Source organism: Monodon monoceros, unplaced genomic scaffold, assembly GCF_005190385.1.
Source record: "Monodon monoceros isolate NGI ecotype Baffin Bay Population unplaced genomic scaffold, NGI_Narwhal_1 Super_Scaffold_20, whole genome shotgun sequence".
Classification (NCBI taxonomy): Eukaryota; Metazoa; Chordata; class Mammalia; order Artiodactyla; family Monodontidae; genus Monodon; species Monodon monoceros.
This window is the reverse complement of record NW_021703777.1, coordinates 63,753,035-63,771,570: the sequence shown is the minus strand read 5'-3', so window position 1 is coordinate 63,771,570 and position 18,536 is coordinate 63,753,035. Positions and strand designations below refer to the sequence as shown.

General features: G+C 48.2%; 1 protein-coding gene across 1 annotated transcript; it reads left to right on the top strand.

Annotated features, from left to right (window-relative positions):
- The first annotated feature begins 15,668 nt into the window (after window positions 1–15,668).
- On the top strand, window positions 15,669–17,612 carry GSX2 (GS homeobox 2). Its single transcript, XM_029235280.1, has 2 exons — window positions 15,669–16,555; window positions 17,250–17,612. Exons 1-2 carry the CDS (start codon window positions 15,982–15,984, stop codon window positions 17,588–17,590), a joined length of 915 nt encoding a protein of 304 aa, XP_029091113.1. The 5' UTR covers window positions 15,669–15,981; the 3' UTR covers window positions 17,591–17,612.
- Window positions 17,613–18,536: the final 924 nt, after the last annotated feature.

Here is an 18,536-nt window from a genome sequence, read left to right as displayed (position 1 = left end):
TTCTGCTCTTTACTAACCACGTGACCTCAGGCAAATTAACCTCTCTGAACTTCAGTTTCCTCATCCGTAAAATGAGGATGATATCCTCTTCGCTCAGTCAAATGTAATAACATGGCAAAATGCTTATTCTGGCATAGCAGACACAATAAATGATCGTTATTATCATTATTATTCTCATCATCTAAGAAACTTCAAATTGACTTAGTTGAATGGTTCATTTAACTCAACCGTCTCTCTAGATGATGCTGAGGGCTAGTCTATAAGATATTGCTCTTGAAAGATTAGTATCTGCATAAACACATCCTGAGAAATTATGCCCCAGTATATACTATGTAGAGGTAAAACTTATAGTTACTATATATGTAAACACTGAGGAATTTTAGATTTGTGTTTTCACCATTAGGAAGAAAAAGGTAGAAAAACAGGGTAGAAGCACTTTAAGTGGGGAAAGATGTCAGTAGGAAGCCCCAGACATGGAGCTCTGTGTGCTGTGGACCACAAACAGGCCTGGCTGCTTAAAGCAGAGATGTTGGTCCAGAACGTACTAGGATGAGGGCAGTTAGATAGGTAACGAGGTGATGGATGGAAAATAAATTAAAAGTTATAGCTGATGATAAATGGTGATAATGTATATGCATTGATTTACCATTTCTCCCTGCTTTTTCCATCTACCTGGGGTCTCAAAGGTGAGCCTTCTTTCTGGAGGTGGATATGACAGACCATTTTGCAAGCACTTGAAGTCGTTCACGAAACACAAACATCTTGTGACCCGCAGCAGTCCCTTAGGATTGTGACTCACACTGCGAATCTGAGCAATGCTGTTGCTTAGGACCAAGCCAGAAACATCTGACTGCCCTACTTGATGAGTCCTTGGCATGCTAAGTTGGCAATAGACCCTTCAAAGTTGTATCAATCAGAAAATGTCTAAGGTCTACATGGAAAACGAAGTCTTTTGGAAAGGAAACAAGGCAGGGTATCTGAATACTACATTAAGATTTCCCTACTTCACTCTGTTTCTAGTAGATGGGTTGGGATGAAGAAAGAGTGCTCAGGCCAACTTTCTAAGGCACCTGGTTGGCTAAAGGAGGCTATTTCGAACTCTAATCCCAAATTCCCACCAAGCCACCTTCCAACCTTGATTTGGTTTCCAAATCTACTGTATTCCAGTCCCATTGTCAAGTGGTAAGGACTTAATTACCACTAGATAGACTGACCAAGAGATTATACAGTTCCTGAGAGCAGGGAAGTGAGACTCTGGAACAGAGTCAGCTTTCAACAAACATGTTAAATACTATGTGCCAATTACTCTGGTGGGCACTATACCCATCAGACCTTGAGGCCTTTCCTGACCACCGTCCTAACCATCACCTCAACCCTCAGTAATTTCATCTTATCTTAATGCTGCAACTATTATTTGAATACAGTTTAAATACTGTAGACTGATGCCATTTATTTATTTTTGGCTGCATTGGGTCTTCGTTGCTGCGCACGAGCTTTCTCTAGTTGCGGCGAGTGGGGGTTACGGGGCCTACTCTTGTTTGCGTGCATGGGCTTCTCATTGCGGTAGCTTCTCTTGTTGCAGAGCACGGGCTCTAGGCGCGGGGGCTTCAGTAGTTGTGGCACGTGGGCTCAGTAGTTGTGGCTCACAGGCTCTAGAGCACAGGCTCAGTAGTTGTGGCGCACAGGATTAGTTGCTCCGTGGCACGTGGGATCTTCCCGGACCAGGGCTCGAACCTGTGTCCCCTGCATTGGCAGGCAGATTCTTAACCACTGCGCCACCAGGGAAGTCCAACTGATGCCATTTTTACTTCCAGCCCCAATTTCTCTTAAGTTCAGATCCATTTTTCCAACTACTACTATACATAAAAAATTTCTCCTTGACTGTTACCAAAGTACTTACAACTCAAAATGTTTAAAACCAAATACTTTTTCTTCTTCCTCTTCCACCCACTCCATCCACAAGCCCACCTGAAATAACGAAAAACTGCTTATCTTCCATCTGTAACCACTATGTTTGTTAATACCATCATCATTAACACAGATACCTGAGCTAGAAATCCAAATTCCCCACTGACTCATTTCTCTTTCTGTACCCACATCCCATCTAATTAGTAACCAAGGACTGTTGGTGCTCTCTTCCAAATGACTCTTGAACTTATCCTCCCTTCTCCTTTCCTGCCACCACTGATTAATGTGACCCTCTTCATCTCAGGACTGGACTTTAAGACTTTAACTGCCTCTGGTTTCTCTCTTTTCCAATCATTCCTTTACAATGATTACAATACAATCATTGCAATTTTCTGCTTAGCACCTTCAATGACTGTCCATCTAATACAGAGGTATCTCATAGTACTTCACTTGCCACTCAGACCATTTGCTTTCTAGCGCTCAGCAGCCCTTGCTGTTTCTCCCTGCTGCGTGCAGCCATTCCACCTCCACATAACAGACATCCACCTTCTAGGCCTGTGCTCACTAGCAGACCTTTGGCCTAAAAGTCTCTTCTCTCACTGCTGTTGTGGTGATGTTGTGTTGTTTTGAAGCTGAGCATGTCCTACAAACAGTTCAAGGCCCAATCCCAGAATCCCTGATGCCAGCTAGAAGAAAGAATGGCTCTCTTCTCCATGGTTTCATAGATTGTTGCATTCCATTAGAATTCATCAAGGGTTGTGGTTAGATTCTGGCCATCTTTGTTACCCTAGCACCTAGCACAAGTAGGCACTCAGTAAATAATGGTGAATTGAACTGAACTGAATTTTAATAGCAACTGTAGCTCTACTTCCAGAAGTTCCTCTAGCAATATGGCCTAGACCTTATATTTAAAATTGGCCATTATTCTGACATGCTTTGCTTGTGTTTACAACTAAATACACCAAGAGTCCTGTCTGGGTAGGGGTCATTCTCTGGCCAATATAAATGGTATTGTGATCTTTATTAGTTACGCTGTTTGGAACTCCATTAACTTGCCTGATCTCAGAAAAAGCACAGGTAAAAAGCCTCTTTTAGAACAGCAACGATGCAGTTAATTTTGGCTGCCGTTGTTCCTTTCTGAACTATGCCTTCTGCATTCATAATTAACATCTCTGTTGCCGTAGAGCACCTGGAACTGAAAAACAGTGTATAACTGAGACATGTATTAAATTCTAAATGGAGATGGCATGGCGATAATCTGTGAATAACCAAACATTGAATTAATATTTCAATAAACAATTAAATTGTTCTTTTCCTTTTCTTGTCTCGAAATGTTTTAATTTTCCCCATTCACATAAAAAAGTAACAATTTATGCCATTCAAGGGATAACAAAGAAGCAACTGTCATTCACTACATGTGAACATCTTTGAGGAAAAAGTACCATCTTTAAAAATTTGTTCAGAATTGGTAATTTTATATTTACATCTATTTTCTGAATCACATTACTTTTTCTTTTACTGATTTTAGAGTTCGATATAATTAATTGTTGCTCTAACACCAGTTATTGATGAATGGCTATTGAGGTATCAATGCTCTCAAAAGGAGATGTCAATTTTTCATAATATCTGGGAAGACAGTGGTGCTGTGTATGCCCAGAGAATGAGGGACATTGTCTTGCTAAATCAGTTTGCAGTCAATGAGCTAAATCTGATGGACTGACAGAGAAACCAAACATGAGGAAGGAACTATAATACACTGACTAAGACAGTATGTTGGTTTGCCCAGAGCAAGTCAGACAAGGTAGGGCATCCAGCCAAGTCCAGAGATTCGGGGCAGACTCCAAATGAGCTCGAGCTAACAAGACAATATCTCTTGTTTTCAACCCTGTGCAAATTATGAACACAAGAGGATGTGGCCATTGTGTTATGTTCCCCCAAGCACCACTCATTTAGCTGGGGTTTGAGCAGTTACATAATACTAAAGACAGACAGTAGACGGAGGACCCCAACCTTCATCCTGGGGCCAGATTTTAGAGGGACCCACAGTGAACCAGTAACCTATTAGTTCTCCTCATTGAGCCAAGTGTCTCCCACCCAAAAAGACACTCTGATTTAGAGCCTAGTCCTGGATCTGATTTGGACAAGTCCTTTAACCTGTGAATACCTCATTGTGGAAATAACTGTTGGGGGAAAAAAAAAAAACCTGTCTAGCTTATATTAATTGTGAGATCCAATGACACAACATATTTAAGACATATTTACAACATATTCTTTGTAAACTCCAAAATGCTACGTAGAGGTAAGATAGAGTTGTGGTTAGGCATCTACCCAGAACACTGGCATTCTTCTTTCAATCCTGTACTTAGTACTGATTGAGCACCTACTGTTCTCAGTGACCCCAACAGACATAAATATCCTCCAGGAGCTTTCAGTCTAGCAGGGAGATTCTGACAATAAACACACAAACACAGTACACATTATACATTATAGAGTATGCCGGAAAGTGATAAGTGCTATGGGAGAACAAAACAGAGCATGGTGAGGGGGTTGGGCGTACAGAGGGCACAGTAGGGGCTTTGGTATTTTTAAAATAGTGAGAAAATGACATTTGAGGGAAGACCAGAAGGTGAGGAAGTGAGCTTGTGGGGAAGAATTCTCACCAGAGGGGAAGGCCAGTGCAAGAGAGGGCCAGACAAGCAAGGAAAGTAGAGCAAGCGCGTAGGTCAACAGGAGAAGAGGGGGTCAGAGAGATAGGCACGGCCAGATCATGGAGGGCCTTTTTGGCCATTGTAATATATTCGGTTTTTGCTCTGACATGATCTGACTTCTGTTTTTAGAGGATCTTCTAGCTGCTGGGTTGAGAACAGACTATAGAGGCAAGTATAGGAGAAAAAAGCCCAGTCAGGAGACTAGACTGTGATGTGGACCAGTGTGACAGTGGTGGGAGTGTTGAGAGTGGTCAAGTTCTGGATTTTTTTTTTTTTTTTTTGCGGTACGTGGGCCTCTCACAGTTGTGGCCTCTCCCGTTGCGGAGCACAGGCTCTGGACGCGCAGGCTCAGCGGCCATGGCTTACGGGCCCAGCCACTCCGCGGCATGTGGGATCTTCCCGGACCGGGGCACGAACCCGTGTCCCCTGCATTGGCAGGCAGACGCTCAACCACTGCGCCACCAGGGAAGCCCAAGTTCTGGATATTTTTAAAGGTAGAGCCATCAGGACTTTCCAATGGAGTAAATGTACAGAGGGAAAGAGAGGAGTCAGGAAGAGTCCAAAAGTTTGGTTCTGACCCACCAGAAGATAGAGCTGCCAGCAACAGAGATGTGTCCAAATGGAAGGGAGCTGGAACTCCCTTTTTCCCTCCTAGTTGCAGGAATTCTTCCTGCAAATGTAAAATTGTGGATAAAATTGTGACTAATTGGTGACTGCTAAAGGGACTGACCATTCATCTCCCGGGACGTCAGTTTCTCTGGCTATAATACGAGATGGGCCAGCAGGATAATGGCAAAATTCCTTTTCAGCTGCTAAATTCGAGAACCTAGATGTTGCAAACAATTCTCGCACTTTTCAAGATTTCTTTCTGTTTTATTTTCTCTTGAAAAAAGTAAGGAAATTCAATCTTTGAACATGATGTTTTTGGTTTAAAATAAAATTATTTTGTGATCCTAGTTAGAACATCAAAAAAAATAGAAGAATCTTAATAAGACAGCCTTCTTTAAAAAAAAAAAATTATGTCCTGCAATTGTTTATACAGTATCTTGTTCAAGGGAGGCACATGGCTAATCAGGAAACATATTTCCTATGTCATATTTCATCGGAAACCTTGCTCACAAGTTTAAATTACAGCACGCATTTTGTGTCACTGTGAAAATATTCCCTTTCACTTTAATGGTGCCTGAGTGGACTCAAAATGCTTCTAAGGCTGCCTGAAAGAACATTTGGCTCCTGTAGATTCTCACTGTCTTCCCTCAATACTTTTCCATTTCCTCTTGACAACAGCACTATTGATACCATTGGTTCAGGAGAAGTCACTAGAGAAGAATGAAGACCAAGTATCTGATACTCACAGCCTGATTCTAGAGAGGAATGCAGTATAAACATACACAGGTTAATTTAATTTAATTTAAATCCATGGATAATCTCTTAAACTTGTAGCCCACAAACACAGCATCTCCCCTTCTCCCACATTCCATCAGGCCTGGGGAACACCATCATCGCCATCATCATGGTTTGTATATATTGAGGGCTAACCATGCACCAGGCATTTTCCCACGGTTGTCATGGCAACTCATTTAACACCCACAGCCACCCTATGAGAAGAGTCATTATTATTTTCATTGTCAAAGGAGGGGAGAGTCACACCCAGGACCTCCTAACCTCCAAGCTCAACAGTGCAGTGAAAGGGTTGAGGCTGGGATGGAGCAGAATGCACACACACTTACTACAGTGCATTGTCTCATTGCTATCACTGTCTGTCTTATAAGCCCTTCTGCTGGAGGGCACAGGCCAAAATTTATGTTTGTATCATCACCATTTCGCAAAGTAGTTACCCATGAACAGAAAGCCCTGTGAAAACTCCACGATGAGTGAGACCTAAGCTATCTTGTTCTCCTGGTTTCCCCAGCGGCCTAAAGCTGAGCCTGGCATACTGTAGGCACTCCATAAATGCTCACTGAGAAAATGGGTGGAAAGACGATCCAGATGGGAGTGAAAAAAACTGGCGGCAGAAAAGAAGGGGACTCCAGGAGCCATTGCTCCAGAGCCCCGCCCGCTTAGCACGTCCACCTTTAAACGTGAGGTTCCCTCCTCCCCCACCACCCCTCCCTCACTCTGAGGTCGCAGGTTCCACGGCTCCATGCAGACAGAGGAGCTTGCCCTGCGGTGGATGCCCACTGCGTAAGCCGGAGCGAGCAGCCAAGAGGCCCGGCCCGCGGGAGAAGCCACGCCCCGCGCACGCACCCCACGCACGCACGCGCTCTCAAATGCCAACTTCTCTCTCTCTCACACACACACATATATACACGCGCACACACGCCCTCTTCCACGTCCACACTCGTACTCAAACGTGCACACTCCCCAGTCACACTCTTCACAGACACCCGGGCAGGCCCGCACACACACCTGCTTCCACAAACGCACACACTCATGGGACCCCACGCTTCTCACACACTCACATTCACACGTCCTCTCACACACTCAGCCTAATTCTCATTCATATATCCACACGCTCCTATAGTCACACGCACACTGATGCTTACAACCCCCCAAACTCCTAAACACCTACTCTTCACTTTTACACTTACACACACGCTACTCATATTCACACTCTTCACCTCTTCACACACTTGCTGATATACACATTCACATCATACACACCCTCCCGCACGCACTCATTCTCACGCTCACGCACGCTCACCCCCCTCACTGTCTCACACGCTCTTGCACACACACAGAATCGCACTCGGTTCCCCCGCCCTACACTCACGCTCGCGCTTGCGCATCTGCCACGGCGAGGCCGCTGAGCGGAGCGTGAATGCCGCCGGTGTGCTTGGAGTTTGGGGGCTGTTGCTGATGGAACCGTTTTCAGGCTGTGGGTTCAATGAGATCTCTTAGAGCCGCTGCGTTTTCCAGTAAGAAATGCTAGGCAGGGACAGGGGGAGACCGAGACCCAGAGAGGGCGACAGACACAGGCAGGTGTAGGTTGCAGTTCTCCCGCGGTGGCAGCCAGAACGCCGGGAAGGGGCAAGGCACGCGGTGAGCGCGGCAAAATCTCAGAGCCTATTTACCCCCAACTAGGGATTGGCCTCGCGGGCCTCTTGCAACTTCTGCCTCCCTCGGCTTCACCCAGACCTGGAGAGAGGAGTGACTGAGCACGGATTTCGGACAGCCCCTGGCAGAGCAGCCCTGTTCCCGTGCTCAGTCCCTGTGACCTACAGGACATAGCTCAGGAAGCTGTGGGCTAGGGTGAAAAGGGGGACAGGGTCAGCATCAGAAAGTCCTCAGTTTGAATTCTCCCGCTGCCATTTCTAAGCTGTGTGGCCTTGAACAAGTTGCATAACCTCTCTGAGCCTCATTTTTCCTATCTGTAAAATGAGGGATTAGTCATTCAATAAATACTTATTCCACTCCTAATATATGTCACCTCTGAGCTGGATGTTTTATATACACTGGCGAATAAACGAAACAGACCCAGTTTCTGCCCAGTGCAGCTTGCAGTCAACTGGGGGAGGTACTCAACCAGCACTGAAATAAACCTGCAGACATACATATTGATTATGAGGAAGGCTTTTGAAGTAAAAGAGTAAGATTTTTTTACACCTGCCCAAATGTCTTTCAACACTTACTATGTTCTGGGAGCAAGTGAATAAAAAGAGTCACATTCCCTATCTCATCCCAATTCCAGTCTGCCTTTTCTGTCATATGGGCCACATTAGACTGGCCTTTGCTATCTTTAATATATAGGAAAACCACATTAACCAAGGAGTGGACAATAAACAAATGAGAAATAATAAAAGTACCTACCTCACAGGGTCATTGCTAGAAATAAATGATGCATTAAAGGCTTAACTCATAGCTGGGCACATGGTAGGTGCTCCACCACTATATATAAAATAGATAACTAATAAGGACCTACTGTGTAGCAGAGGGAACTCTACTCAATACTCTGTAATGACCTATATGGGAAAAGAATCTAAAAAACAGTGGATATATATATATACACACATATATAACTGATTCACTTTGCTGTACACCTGAAACTAACACAACATTGTAAATCGACTACACTCCAATAAAAATTGTTTCTAAAAAACACGGTAGGTGCTCAATAAATGCTAGATATTATTAGGAGACAGTATCGCCTAGTGCCTAAAACTTCAGGCTTCCGCATTCTACAGACAGGATCTGAATCCTGGCTGTGTCATCTCTAGCTCTGTGACCTCAGATAAGCCTTTGAACTTCCATAAGACTCGGGATTCTCATCAGAGAAACAACCATAAAAATAGTGCTTTATCTGGTACGGCAGTTACGCAAATTAAATGAGGTTTTGTGGGCAAAGGCTCCTGGTTAAGGGCAAGGCGCACAATGAGAGCTCGGGAAATGATGGCTATGAGGATTCTCATACCCTCCTGTTGCCTCCCCTGTAAAACAAGTCAGCAAAGCTGGAAGGTTTCTCCAGGCCAAAGGAGCCTTGAAATTTGGAGCTCAGTCCCAAGTGGGGACTAGCAGGATGGAGCTCGAGGCCTTTGACGTGGATGGGGAACAGGAGGTGGCGAGGCTCTCCGGCCAGGCCCAGGTTGACGGTACGCCCAGAAACCGAGGGCCAGAGAAACGCCCGGATGGGTGGCTCTAGGGTGCGGACGCCAGGCTGCGGAGGAGCCTTTGCCGGGGGCGGAGAAGGGATTGGGCAGAGGCTCCGGCTCCCTGGTTACTCATTAGGAAACCCGGGGCTCTGGTACCTCATTCCCAAGCCTCAGGACCCATGGAGCTGCAGGTCGCAGATAATAACAAAAACAAGAGACGCCACGAGCTCTTACCAAGCACCAGGCCAGGTGCTAGGCAGTGCTTAATTCTTCTACCCTCATTTATCTAGATTCGAGAGCTGTGTGCATTTTTCCTAGTTCGCAGATGCGGAAACTGAGATTCTTCTACCAGTCTCCCTGGCCTCGTTTCAGTTTTTGCAGTTAGCCAAGAGAAACTCTTCTCGGCTTTTGTGCGCACCCTTCGGTGTCCCGACACATTCCCCATCCCCTCCCCCCAACCCTGTCCCAGGCCGAGGCTACCCGGTTGTCCGGCAGGTCACTTCAGCCTTCGGCTTTATCCACTCCCAGAGCCTTGAGGGCTTTACTTTCATATTCACGCGACTTTTTGTGATTCACCAGATCTGAGTTGATTTGTCGATTCTTTTGATGTACAGGAAGCACCCAGGGGGATGGGTCTTGTGCAAGGGAACTCCCTGGCACCAAACTTGGCATATAGTAGGCACTCATTACACACTTTCAACAACTATCAATTGTTGAATGAGGCTCAGAGGGGTTATTATCTTGGATAAATGAGGGTAGAATTTATTTGTTATTTCTCAACTCTCACCACCTTCAGGACCACGTAGAAAGTGACCCATGCTTTTTGTTTTTAAGTTGTGTTCTGGCCACACACCATTAAATCAAAATCTCTAGGGCATCCGTACTCTCCAGGAGATTTTTGTAGATGACCAAGGTTGAACACCAGAAAGGCCAGACTGCTAAAAATTATAAAGGTTCGCTCTCTCTTTTGTAACAATTTTTTTATATATAAAAAACTGTCTTGAATCCCATTACTAAACAGCTATTTAGGCCCAGTGCTTTCAGCAAACTTAGGCCAAGGGAAGTGGAGAATTGGTGCTAATTCAGCCCTCCCCTTACACTCCCAGCTACCCGACTCTAACCCAAAACCACCAACTTTGAAAAACGTAGATTTTTAAAAAAATGGCAAGCGCCGAGAGAGAACGGGAGAAGGAGGGCGGTGCAGCATTTGCTTCAATTATCCGGATAATTGTTCCCCACCTCAGACCATTGTTAGTAAAGTGAAACAATATTCTATTGGATACAGTCTCGGCCTTTTCAGGCTTGCTCCCTGCAGTGCCTAGCACACGCTGGGCACTGAGTTGGTGCTCAATAAATTTTATTCTGATGACAGAGAGGAGCTTTAAGGGTGGGGGAGGGATGCCTTGTTAGGCTTAAGGATTTGGGACTGGGCGAATATTAATTAAGGGGAAGGGGGGAGCAGAAAGGCTGTGTGGTGGGGACTGGGTGCCATCAAAACTCTGTTCAGAAGGCTGTTCCTGAAATTCTCAGCCAAGCTCCTCACTTCTTTCCCAGAACCTTCCCCCCCCTTCCTCTCTGAGGGCCGAATTGAACTCTTGTGCCTGTGGTGAGCACAAAGGCGAATTCAGGTTTCTCAAAGGCCCGTCGGTTCTGAATAAACACTGGGGAGAAGCAAGATCATTTCTCGGTGGTGGCTGAGCCCAAGGCCCGCAGCCTGCCCTCTCCATGGACCGGCCTCCCCCGACCATGGATTAAAAGTAACAGTACTGGGGCAGCTGAAGGGGAAGCCAGGACCTGAGTCCCTCACCGCTCAGCCAGCGCAGAAATGTGAGGGCTGACTCCCAACTGCCCCTCTTTCATCCCGACTCGCGCTTTTTCAAGAGGAGTTTGGGTTCCCTAAGAGTGTGTATTTGCTAATTGCAGCCTCGGCTTTAATGAGAGTCTTTTAACTCCCCCAAGCCCGTTTGTAGGTTACAGCGTTATCTGGGGACCCCGTTTTCCACCCTGGCTACACATCCTGTGAACAATTGCCTCTCTGGCTCCTGAAAGGAGAGCGAGCGCCCCATTTCTGCTGAATGCACGTCTCGGTTCATCCAAAGCTGGCGGGCTTTTGATGGCCACAATGCAAGTTACGCCCAAAGAGTGTCTCTTTGGTCATATCGACAACGCTTGGCTTCACGTTTGCAAGTTAAACGGGCAGAACCCCAGCTGAAACTCCCACGCCAGACGCCGGGACATTTCCCTCCACCCTGATCTGAGCAGAACTGGGGAATGGGTCTGAGCAGCGGGAGGAAAGAAGGGGGAGCGGGAAAACAGTCCTGATTCTCAGCCACCATCTAGAGGAAGGGAGGGGCTGGAGGGGAAGGACCATTTTCTCTGGTATTTTTCTCTCTTACTTAAATATTCTTTTCATTTTGCTTTGTTGGCAGCTTTACCCAAACAACAACAAAAATCAAATGAGAGCATTTTCTCCTTGTCTTCACCTAGGTAGCTGCTTTCCTCCAGCCCCTGAAAATGTGACTCCTTCATAAAATCAAAATTTATGATTATTCAAATGTTGGGGACTGTGAAAAAAGAGGAAGAAAGAGAGAAAATTAATATTGCAGCTGTTCTTCTGATTAATGAGAGATAATTGCTCATGAAAAGTCACCCCTGTGGCATTTTGTTGTCTCCTGGATCTTTGTTCTTTTCCACTATTATTGAGGACTTTCTTGAAGACTAAGCAGTTCTTTTCAATTTTTGGGTATTCAGAAAGGGTTGCCTGGTTACAGAGAATGGGGAAATCTCTGGCTATATCGGGTAAGATGTGCCACAGACAGCAATATCACAATGCCACTCAGAGAAAAGGATGGATACAAGTTAACGATGCGCTTTCAATAAAACATTCATAGACTTGTTCACGCTTTGATAATGACCTCATTAAAGGGAGCTGGGGGCAAGTAAGTCCTGTCTCCTGTTTGTGTTCGGCTAACAAAACCCAGCTTTGAGATCATTCATTGCTTTGGAAACTAATATGAAATCAATGTAAGAGGAGCAAATAAATCCAAGGCGGCCCCGCCAACTCCCGGCTGTCCCGCCCTGCTCGCGGCCTCCTCTGTTTGGGGCGGGAGAACCGTGTGGGCAAATGCTGCAACTGAGAGGGAAAAAATGGACTTGGGGTGGAGGGGGCGAAGCTTTAGGGGGAGCAGAGGGAGGGGCAAAGTAATACTTCCAGCCGGAGAACAGTAAGCACATCAATGGGTCAGAACTCTAGGGTTTCGGAATAAGTAAGGTTTAGTCCACGCCCTTTATTTCCCTGTTTTTGCCTGTGAAAAGAAACAGGAAGAGAGAGAAGGAAGAGGAAAATGTGCGGTTCAGATCCGGTGTGATCCCAGATGGGGGAAAGTACTGGAAGACTTTCTGAAAGGTATATCCAAGAATTCGAATCTCAAGGTTGGGCTGCGAGGAGACTGCTCATCCAGACTCAAGCTGGAGAGTCCAGAGTCAAGAAGGTGGTGCCTCTGAACTGCTTTGATTTTTTTTTCCTCAGTTGAGGGTAAGGGTGGGGTGTCCTGACTGGGCAAGGCTGGGGGATGGTGGGGACAATTTCTGTTACCTTCACATTTGTGACATCATAAAAGACAAAGCAAAGCCATCTCTGTCATCCCCAGCAAAAGGGGGGAAAAAATCAAAGGATTCCCCCCCCCCTTTAAAAGAACTAATTTTCTCCTTGAATTATGAAAGTAATGGCTTAGGTAACAGCCTGTACTCTGTACCCAACTGCTTAATACCGAATAAATCCTTCCACGTGGCTCCCCGAGTCGTGGCAATTAGAGCTCATTATAGGCTCATAAGAGCTCTCATTTCAGGGATTACTTAATGGACGATGAAATTTTATCGGACAGAATCACTGAGAAATAAAATTGGGTGTTAGCGGGGGCACCATGGGGGCACGCCGATGGTGTGCCCAGGGTCCCTTTCTGCTCCGAATGGGTTGGAGGCGCTGCAGTCCTGGGGGAGGGCAGGTCTGGGCAGGGCCAGTCACAAAGCTGTCCACAGGGTCATTGGGCAGGGGAACGATGGCAAGGCACATGGGGTTGGGGAGCTTCTGAAGATGGGGCTGGAGTGGAGGAAAGGGGAAGGGGGGTGGGGAGAGAGACTGAGAGATCCAAAGAGAACTGAAGAGTCTCAGAAAAGAGGAACGTGGAATGTGGAACGTGGAACGTGACCCCAAAATACTTGCTCTTGGTGGGCTCAAGCAGTTAACCGAGTATCCTAATAGACAAATTTCTTGGTCATGGTCTGCTTTCAGCCTCAGTCTGGCCCCAAGCCGCTACTCTCCTCGCAGCCCTAAGTAACCCTACGGGCCTCTCACTTTTCTCAAAATTCACCAGCACACCAACCGGAGGTTTCTGTAGGCAGACATAAATCGAGTTAGATGCTCAAGCATCATAATTAGGATTCTCTAAAATAAAAAGATCCTCACATAAGCACAACTCCCAGCACATTAGCATAGAAGTTCTTCCCGAGCAGAACTAGAACCACTGCAGATCAAAGTGAATAAATGCATATAAATATATATTATATAAAATTTTAAGTGAAATGTACATATACACTTGCAAAGTCAACAGGGAAATCACGTCACCTGTTTGGACAATTTAGGCCTATACAAACATCCTGCCATTAACCAACCATAACTGGTTGAGCTCCCAGTTTTCTTTCTGAGGCTGGAATGATTCGGGAACTGCCCGGATTCTCCCATTGTGAGGCTGGAATGATTCGGGAACTGCCCGGATTCTCCCATTGTGAGCGAGGGCGGGCTGGGCCAGGCAGGCTGGGTTGAGGCTGAGCGCCTGCGATGGCTGCAGCAGCAAACCTTGTGGTACAAAAGTAGTTACAGCTGAGCTGCCCTGAGTTAAGCCCTGAGACTCCTTAATTGTTGTCACAAGATGTTGGATTAGCACATTTCTGGAATAGCTGTCTGTTTACACTCTGGAGACCCACCGTCCACTAACCGCTTTCTAATTGAATTCTAATCACATTCAAATAGCTCAATAACCAGCCTCAGCTGCAATTCATAAAACTTTAATTGCCATCCATAAATCCTGGGCTCCCCAGAGCGGGTCGTCCCTACAACCCAATTACACTTCTCTAGCAGGCAAGAGAGACGGTCACAGAGATGGAAAGGGGGAAGGAGAGAGGACAGAGAGACAGCCATGTCACCAGCTGAGAAGCTGATGCTCCCCTAGGATTTGGACCCTTGGTTCTCACAGGTGGAGGGAGTCCTGTCCCCAAGTTTCTTAGCACCGTTGTTATCTCAGGCCTGAAGTTTGCTGTTTGGGGGAAAGGATTGGACTTGTAGCTGTTGCTCACCCTCCCTGCTCCAGCCAGATTTTCCACAAGGAAAAAGAAGAGAAAGCTGTCACTTCTGCAGCCTTGCTTCCCCAGAAAGATCAACAGCCCTTAGGTGGGCAGCCACCCTCTCTCACCAGCCACTGGTGCACCAGTCTTCCACCGCCACTCAGAGAGGTTTCCTTTACCAAGCCACTTCTCCCATCCTGAGGCAGGATTCACTGAGTGACTCAATTCCCTTCAAAACCTTTATGGGCTTTAAAAGGCGTGCATAGGGGAGAGAACTTCCTGGTTAGCTGCCTAAGCAGGAGATAGCAGGACTCAGAACAAAGGCTTCCCTCAACCCCTGCCCAGTCTCCAGAAGGGCCGGGATTTGGTCCTCTCCCCAAAGTCCTTGAGATGGAGTTTGTAGGATTGGTCTGCAAATGCAGCAGTGGGACCACTCGGAGAAAGACAAGAGCGTACCTTCAATGTCTCTCTTTGCCAAGGGGGGTGGTTTCAGGTTAGAAAGAGGCACAAGGAAGGGTCGTTGATCTGAGTGGCCCCAGAAGGCCCCAAGTGCAAAGGCATTTTAGAACTTCCCAAGCATCAGAATGAAAAGCTCCACTTCTGAGCTGGGAGGCCTCTCTGCTATGCCCCCCGGATCCCTCACCAGCCAACCACCTGAATGACCTTGGCCAGTTCCAAAAGCTAGGGGACTCTGCGTGTGAGTGTGTGTGTGTGTGTGTGTGTGTTGTGTGTGTGTCCGTCCGTGTCCCAAGCTGCTCTCCGGGACTGGGTCCCTGCCAGTCCACCGCCACACAATCCTGTTCTAAACCGTAGGCTTCACACTAGGCCGTGACTTATCCGCGGCTGGCACAGAAGAGCAAGGAGCACTAGGCATTCCTATTAGAAAGGCCTCAAAGTCCCCACCTGGTGCGATCTGTGGCCGGAAGCGAGGAAGAGTTGGGCTGGGGCCCAGGCTACGGAGAGGGGTGGGATGGAGGATGCAGCTCTGTGATTTCTCGGGAAAGCGTGGAGAAAGAAGGGGAGGAGGCCGGCCTCTCCGCGAAATTAACAAAACCTACACTTTGCAAAGTCTCCCCCATCCCCCTCCTCCGAATTCTTCCCCGCCGCGCACCCGCCCCTCCTCGCCGCTTCTGTTGTGACTCGGGCAGCCTATCCCGAGGGTGGGGAGCTGCCGAGGAGCCTGAGCCGAGCGGTACTCCGCAGCATCACGTGTCGGGGTGGGGGCTATAAAATCCCGGAGCCTGGGCGTCGGGCGGGGTACGTGAGGACCAGCCCTCTCCAGGGACCCCTTTGTTCGCAGCCCAGACGCCGACACCTCCGCGTCCCCAAGGGCTTGACCGCCTGCGTTCGCGCCGCGCCTGGGGCAGAGCTCAGGACAGGAGAGGGGAGGGGGCGCCACGGCCGGCCGGGCCCTCCAGCCACCCACCCCTCGCGACATGTCGCGCTCCTTCTATGTCGACTCGCTCATCATCAAGGACTCCTCACGGCCCGCGCCCTCGCTTCCTGAGCCGCACCCCGGGCCAGATTTCTTCATCCCGCTGGGCATGCCATCCCCGTTGGTGATGTCCGTGTCCGGGACGGGCTGCCCGTCCCGCAAGAGCGGTGCGTTCTGCGTTTGCCCGCTCTGCGTCACTTCGCACCTGCACTCCCCTCGGGGGCCCGCGAGCTCCAGCTGCGGGAGCGCAGGGACCGGGAGTGCCGGGGCCGGGGGTGGCGGGGCGGCGGCAGCCGCCGGGGCGTTGCCCCTGCTCAAGAGTCAGTTCTCTTCGGGTCCTGGGGACGCACAATTTTGCCCGCGTGTGAGCCACGCGCACCATCACCACCACCCTCCGCAGCACCACCATCACCACCACCAGCCCCAGCAGCCCGGCTCGGCTGCAGCGGCGGCGGCTGCGGCGGCTGCGGCGGCGGCGGCGGCGGCCTTGGGGCACCCGCAGCACCACGCACCTGTCTGCACCGCCACCACCTACAACGTGGCGGACCCGCGGAGATTCCACTGCCTCACCATGGGTAGGGCCGGGTTTCTGGGCACCTGCGCGCTGTGCCTTGCCCGCTCCCGGGAGCAAACTTTCCGCCTTCAGGGGATGAAGTGGGAGCCTGGGGGCGGGGTAGGGAGGGAGGAGGGGCTTTTAGTATAACTGTGGAGTCGTCCCCAGAAGTTCCACGAAGGTGGGAGTTATCCTTCTCAGCCTCTCCAAGCAGCCTGGTGAGCTTCACTCCCGGTATCTGGTGCCCGAGTCTTGCATAACATCGGGGCCTTTGGGACTTCGAACTTGAGGGCTGAGAAATCGGAGGTTAACTGACTGAGGTCCGGGGTGGGTGTATTTGTACTTAAGTGTGGCATTCCGGCGTCGAGGCTGGCTGGGTTTCGTTGCTTTGGGCTAAGCCTGCCTGCCTTTCCGCTAGGCTTGAAGGGAGACGACCGGACAATGCAACCCCTCCCCCGCCCCCCACTTTAATCCTCTGACTTTACGTCCCGAACATCAAAGGGCTTCACTTGCTTTGGGCGTCCCTGTCCTTCCCGGTTAAGTAACGATGTGTCTTGAAATGAGAAAGAGTAAGAGATGGATACAGGTATTTGGTTGAGCTGCACGGGTGAGTCCCTGCGAGGCATCCTTTCCAAGGGATGGCACGTGGGGTGGGAGCGCCTCCCCACATCCACCCCCGAGAATTACCTCTCTGCCCTCTCTTGGCCCGTCTGCAGGGGGTTCGGAGGCCAGCCAGGTACCCAATGGCAAGAGGATGAGGACGGCGTTCACTAGCACGCAGCTCCTGGAGCTGGAGCGGGAATTCTCTTCCAATATGTACTTGTCTCGACTCCGGCGGATCGAGATCGCCACGTACCTGAACCTGTCAGAGAAGCAGGTGAAAATCTGGTTTCAGAACCGCAGGGTGAAGCATAAGAAGGAAGGGAAGGGCACACAGAGGAACAGCCACACGGGCTGCAAGTGCGTCGGCAGCCAGGCGCACTACGCGCGCTCAGAGGACGAGGACTCCTTGTCGCCGGTCTCGGCCAACGATGACAAGGAGATTTCCCCATTATGAGGGAGAGCTGCCCCACCTCTCCCTACACGCTCCCGTAATCCCCCCCCCCCCCCCCCCCCCCCCACAACGCGACGGGGCAGGCACCCAGGGGCCAAAATCCTTGGCCTTTCGGTTGTTCTGCCTGGAGAAGGTGGAGACAGGTATTCCCGGGGGCTTACAAGACGGGCCTGACACTTCTGTCTCCTACTTGATCTATTTGTTTGGGACTCCACTCGCAGTTATAGATCATTTTTTAAAAATGTAAATAATCTAGATTCAACTAAGTCTCGTCATATAACAAAGAAAAAAGGGTTGGTTTAAGTTTAAAACTGTATGTGGGTTTTTGAAAGCGCATGTCATTTCCCTTTCCCTGTCTTTCAGAACCTGATAAGAACACGGGGTTTCTTGATTCTTTTTGTTTTGTTTTGTTTTTAATGAAAGTATTGAATTGCAAATAACTTAGAAAATTAAACCCTGTAGGTCTTGCTTTCTGAAAATTTGCCTGGGGAGAGTTTAAAATCCAAGTCACTGGAAGTCTCCTTGTGAATAGTTTTATATAAAATTTATATTTATATTTATTTAAATAAATGAAACAAAATCAAGGTTTTAAATTTGTGATGTTTGCTTTCTCCATCTTCCCCCGTCTTTCTCTCCCCCTTATGGACAGGGAATAAAAGTGTCTGAGAATTTAGAGCAAAGTAATGACTATAACTTGGTAATGTGGGTCTCTTGGTTGAGGGAGTTTGTGGCTCTATAGGATTTCTGTGTCACCGAAACTTCTGCCAAGAAGACACTTTCCGTCATGATGCTGCCTACCAGGTAGTACTCCCCATTCTTAAAATAGCTCAATTCCTCACAATTGACAGGATACATCACTCCATTTAGAGTGACACTGACAATTAATGACAGGCAAACCTTTAAATTTATTTAGCAGGAGAGGGTGAAAATCCCTTACCTAGTATTTATT

What these genes read in the sequence shown, in the direction of transcription:
- GSX2 (XM_029235280.1), top strand. Translation starts at nt 15,982, where the DNA reads ATGTCGCGCTCCTTCTATGTCGACTCGCTCATCATCAAGGACTCCTCA. An exon ending in ATTCCACTGCCTCACCATGG is followed by an intron (nt 16,556 to 17,249) that starts GTAGGGCCGGGT and finishes GCCCGTCTGCAG; the next exon opens with GGGGTTCGGAGGCCAGCCAG.